The 6,000-nt window shown below is 32.5% G+C and overlaps 1 protein-coding gene across 1 annotated transcript; it reads right to left on the reverse strand.

The window, feature by feature from the left end:
* Nucleotides 1-3,639: 3,639 nt before the first annotated feature.
* On the reverse strand, nucleotides 3,640-6,000 carry LOC145576645 (glucan endo-1,3-beta-glucosidase-like). Its single transcript, XM_081634365.1, has 4 exons — nucleotides 5,831-6,000; nucleotides 4,836-4,864; nucleotides 4,456-4,690; nucleotides 3,640-3,803 (listed from the first exon to the last, which is right to left on the reverse strand). Exons 1-4 carry the CDS (start codon nucleotides 5,883-5,885, stop codon nucleotides 3,778-3,780), a joined length of 345 nt encoding a protein of 114 aa, XP_081490491.1. The 5' UTR covers nucleotides 5,886-6,000; the 3' UTR covers nucleotides 3,640-3,777.

Raw genomic sequence — 6,000 nt, forward strand, 5'->3', positions numbered from 1 at the left:
TTTGGTTTGGTTTCAACTAAAATGTTAAATTAATTAATTAAAAAAAGCTCTCATCTTTATCCTAAATTATTACAATCCTTTTAAAATATTATGTGTCTTTTGGGTTTCATTACATTCATTATATAAATTTTCAATCACACAAAAAAATTAATAATATTTTACCTTCCCTCACTTTCATTGATTTTACCATTTTTCTCTTTCACCCAAAGTTTATAATTTATATCAACTAATTGAAAAAATAATTATTTTCAAGTTGTATACAAATTTCAAAAACTAATGGTAGTATTGAATTTACAGGAGCATCCAAAGGTATTTTTTCGATCTACACTTTATTTACACTTCGGTTTTTTTTTAATTTCTTTTTTAATTTTTCGTTGTTTTTGAATTCTATTTTTGAAACTAATTTTGCTTTACAATTTGTGTAGGTTTTCACAAAAATCTGTATAATTTTTTTTTTCTATTTCAATGTTAAATGGTCAACTTTTTTTCTATTATTTTCAATATTTTTAAATTTTATCAATTATCACTTTTTTTAGATTTGATTTTTATAAAGTTTATATAGGATTTTAATTTAATTTTCAAATGCTTTTGTATCTTTGCATCATTGATGTTTAATTGTTTTAAAACAGTTGTGTTTACTTGCCTAAAAAAGAAAAAAAAAATTTGTGTTTACTGTTCAAAAAAATGTGTTTCAAAATTTCATCTGGATTTTTAAAAAAATTTCGTAATTAATTTACATTTACTGTGACAAAAAAAAATAAAATAAATAAATAAAATCTTTTACAATGTTTAAAGTTTGAGTTTGTTTTTTAACGATCTCAATGTGAATTTAACTTTTGTTACTTCGTTTTTGTTTTCTGATTTTTTTTTATAAGAACTATTTTTGTAAATTTGAATAGATTTGCGCAACAATTTTTTATTTGATCTATTTTTTTAATACAACATTTATAAATTGTAACTATTATAGATGACAAATTGTTTAAATTTGACAGATTTTTATGTGTATTGTACATTAAAAATGCTAACCTAACACTATTGTTATAATATTGCCAATTACTATAAGATTCGATAGTATTATTTATATATTAAAAAAAATATATTAACTCATTATGTATGATGTTGAGATCCCATATTATTTTAATTGATGTTTATTTTTTTAAAATAAAAAATCACAATACAATAAACAGCCGTGCATCGCGCGGGTTTAAGACTAGTTTGAAATTAAAAAAGCAAACTAAAGAAAGAAAAAGGAATTTGGAGCAGTGCTTGAGTATGACCCTAGTTATTTTTGTATGTTTATGTCTTAGGAAAAATATAATTTAATAATCCCAAATATAAGCGATTTACTTCTAATAATCCCATCTAAAGTTTATTTTTTAATAATCCTAACTATTAGGTCAGTTTTCCTCCAACAGTCCCAGCCGGTGATCAACCTAATGTAACAGGTTGCTTTGACATGTGGCAGTACGTGAGTGTGGTTCAAAAAAAAACATTAAAAATAAAATTATAAAACCGGAAAAAAAAAACCCTCTCCTTCCTACTAGGCTACCAGCCACCCCATCCCCCATAGCCCAGCCACCACCTCGCCGGGAACCTCCCCTTTCCCCTTCCACTCCACTGAAAACAACCACCTCACTCGCGAAACCACCCCAACCTCCCTCCATTCCTTCCCACCATGCAGGAAACCTTCCCTCATTCCCTTTAATTTCGTTTTCCGGTACCAAGTTGAGAGAGAAAGGGAGGGGAGTTGCGTCTTTGGTGATTTCGGGGGTGGGAGAGGTAGGTGATTTTGAGGGTTGGGATTAGTGTTACGGGTGGTTTCGGGGCGAGGGGGAGGGGAGGTGGACTGTTTCCAGGTTTGGGGCCTTGGTTATGGGCAGAGGTTTCGAGATAGGGCTTTTGGCTATGGCTGATTTAGGGGCGATTTCGCGGGGATCCGGCGGTATCAGGGGAGGTATTGGGCTGGGGGTTTTGTGGCTGGTGGTTGCTTGGTTTTGTTCGAGGGAGAGAGAAGGGAGTTTCGTGGTGGTCATGAACATCAACGTGGGGCTGATGGCTGGGTTTCATGGTGGTTGAAGGGAGTTTCGAGGGGACAGCTGATCGGGGCAATGGTGGCGGCGGCAGAGCTGCGGTGTTGGGCGAAGAAAAACGATAGAGCTGCCATGGCTAGGCCGATGGCTGGGTTTCATGGTGGCTGAAGGGAAGAGGGGGGGTGCTTGGGCTGATTTTTATTCTATTTCCTTCATATTAAGTCAATCATGTGCTGACATGTGACATTTAAAAAAAAAAAAAAAAAAGTTTACCCTTTCAGCAGGTAATCGATTTTTGGAATTATTGGAGGAAAACTCAGGGCATAGTTAGGATTATTAAAAAAATAAACCTTAGTTGAGATTATTAGAAGTAAATTGCCCATAATTGAGATTATTAAAGTGCATTTTTCCTATGTCTTAAGTCTTTACCAATAATTTAATTCTACAACCATATCTTTTGTTTATTATATGGCTCAACTTGAAATAACTATAGGATTTTGTCAATGAGCCTGGCCCCTAAGCTAGAAACAAGTCTCAAGTTAGAACGTAAAAAGTATAACACTAACACGGTGTGGTACATAAACACAATCGTATAGTTTTATGGGAAATGAAACACGTGATTAATTGATTATGGCTAGAAAACTAGTTGTATAGCTAATATATAAACACTATTGTCTATTGAGTTCAAGGGAATTATCATAATAGTGAGATTACTAAACGTCTAAACTCAAAGAGAGAAAATTCGTGTTTAGAGTTATATTGAGAGATATTGAGGGTCTTGCATCATCATATATTCATATGTTATAAATAATGATGTGTGAGTGCTTGGTCTTAACGGTTACTGACCTTATATTCTGTAAGGTTTTAAGTACTCTAAGCGGAATTTCATGAATCTCATTCATACGCACCTAAACAGGATCTTATGCATATACAAATAAAGGATCACATAATAGTTTAGAATTAACCTTTGAAGCGTGAATCCTCTTAGCAATCTTCTTCTCTAGCGGAGATAAAGAGCCTCAAATGCGACTCCTCTATTTGGTCCACCGGCTTGAATCAACACTCCACCAATGCTAGTTGGACGGGAAAAACCTTTCACCTTTCTTGGAGTAGAGGACCGATTTTAGAGAGAAAATATGGAGAGGAAAACTACGTTTTCAGAAAACTGAATACTGTATATCTATTTTCCCTAAACTTTAATTAATATATAATCACATTATCATTAATTAGGTTAGGGTTTTCCTCTCCCCTTTACCTCCTTGGCCGGTCACCCTAAGGCCCACTTTGGGCTTCGGGTTCCTTTATTGATCCAAACGTAATGTGTGACCTTGTAGGATCCGTTTAGGCGGGTTTCGGGTTTGTTACTTACTAACCAAAGTTCTATAGCATTCTCTAGCAAGACGAATAGACGACCCAAATAAACGAATTACTATCTCCATAATACGATCCATAATTATACTTAGTATTTGCACTCTAGAGTCGAGGACACATTGACACATTTCCTTCATATTCTTATCCATTATAAATTGATAGTATCATATGTCATTTATAATTAATATGTAATTCTTCACTTAAAAACACTACAAAAATTGATGGTATTTATCTCATATTCGGTTGAAGCTAGTAAAAAGGGTCTCGCCTTGTTACAAAAATTATCAATTTATAAGGACCAAAATTTGACCAAAAATCCACAAATATTCTTCCTTTAAAGTCCCTTCCACTCGAAGTCATTATATGAGATTTCTTTCTAATGGTAGAGACAATTGCCATAACCTGAAAAAAAAAAAAAAAAAAAAAAAAAAAAAAAACAGGTTAGAATAAACATAATATAAATAACCAAATGGAGAGGAAACTTGCTAAACCAAAACCCTGTACAAGTAAAGTAAGACTTCTTATAAATTAAGAATAATCGGTCAAATTGGCTTAGCCTTTTATTGATATTCACAGCGGTATATAGTATATTTCGTGTTGTATGATTTTATTCTATTACCAAAATGCTTTACCTAAATAAAATAATCATCAATTCAATTCTGCCGGTTCATTAGGTATGACTTAGGATAAAAAAAAATAGTTTAAATTGCGTATCAGATATAGTTCAGTTTTGCCAAGTGTAGTTATCTATGTTTATTACGAAGTACTATGTAGAAATGTAGTTTTGATTACACTTTATTCGTCAACCTCCACTAATTCGCTAAAATTATTTTAATTACCAAAGATTTTCAAATCAAATCCACCTCAAAAAGGAGAGAAAATCAATTATATATAGAAACATAATCAACAAAATATTTTATGAATAACTTAAATAACTCGTAAGTTAGTGTATAACATGTGTAGTTCATATCTTAATGTAGCGATAACTTTTTAATGTCTTACCATAAAATAAATACTCATTTCAAGACTTAGGAAATTGAAAAACAGAACTTACTGGGATTAGTGATGACAATGAGTCCAGAACCCCTGAAGTCACAATTCAACTGTTGGCAACCCTTAGCTCTATAATAAAGATTCATAGCAATAGAAGCATGATTTATTAGATTATCAGGAGAAAAACAAGGACACCCTTGATGAAGAACACTGCAATCTACTTGAGAGCAAGCATAGTTTATGTTTGCTAATAATGTTGCATCATCTGATGATGGCTTTGCTATACACCATGTTTCCTGTTTCAATAATTTTAATGCACCAAAAAAAAAAAAAAAAAAAAAAAATTAGAGATAATTTATAATCCAAATAAATTAAAATAATTGTGGTAACTATAAAAAATAAAAAACGGGTGTAATGTAAGGAATTTATTTATTTTTATACCTGTATATTAGCCATTGCAAACATTTGACCTAGTCAACAAGAATATATTAATGGTTGATTAGTATACGTTTTCAGAACATATAAAAAATATAGTCCATCAAACTTTATAGCAATTTGAAATCATATAAACTGATTGAAATAATCTCCTATAACCCTGGAAAATTATAAATTGGATAACAATTTTCTGAAAATATCTCCAAATTTAAAAATAAATGTTAGGAAATTACTAATTGAGCAATTCATAGCAAAAAGTTAACTCCGTATAATAATTTTCAACGCTTTTTTTTATATGGCCAGCCGTTCCGTGCAATAAATTAACACACACCAAAACACTAAATGGGTAACTTTTTAACCAACCAAATACCCCGGCCACACCGCGTAGCTAGCCTATTGAGCCCAAGAGAAACCCGTGTGTGAGTGAAACTGTTGTCCTATATTGAAAGAGTGTAAAGTGTGTAGAAGTGTATCCCACATTGAAGAAATAAGAAAATCGTGTCCACTTTATTAGGGTAAGAGGCTACTCCCCTTATTGACATGTGGTTTTGAGGTAGAAACTCCTTTATAAAGTGAACACTCGTGGCGGGTGTGATCCAAGCCTGTTTAGCATGGTGTATCAAGAGCAAATTGAATTTTATCGTTTATTTTTTGACCCTTAAAGATGGCCGGAGACGATGAAACTCCACGAGGCTAGACGCAAATTCGTTTTCTTGGATAGTACTATCAACGCCCATGTTCCGCCCTGTACACAGTCCGATTGGACGGCTATCAACACCATGTTGATTTCTTGGATTACCAATACTATCGATCCGGAGGTACATATGAAAATTTGTGAATAATTTTAACATCCAATATAAACTGAACTAAAAAGAGAATTGCCTTGTACGGAGTATATGCAAAATGAAAAAAAAAAAATCAAATATCTTTATAAATTTTTTCATAAAAAAAAAAAAAGAAAGAAAAAAGTTGCTGAAAACAATGATGGAAGAAAAATGTACCTGAAACAGAGAACAGCAGAATGAGAAAGAGGAGAGAGAAAGTAGATTTTGCCATTTCTTTCTTTCTGTACTGAAGCTATTAGTAGAAGTTATATAGAATAGTAGGTTCGTTTTCTTGGGAGAATGTATTAGATGATAAGAGATGAGATGTGAGGGGTTGTGAAGGAGAA

This window comes from Chenopodium album, chromosome 13 (genome assembly GCF_948465745.1).
Source record: "Chenopodium album chromosome 13, dcCheAlbu1.1, whole genome shotgun sequence".
In the NCBI taxonomy this organism is placed as follows: domain Eukaryota; kingdom Viridiplantae; phylum Streptophyta; class Magnoliopsida; order Caryophyllales; family Amaranthaceae; genus Chenopodium; species Chenopodium album.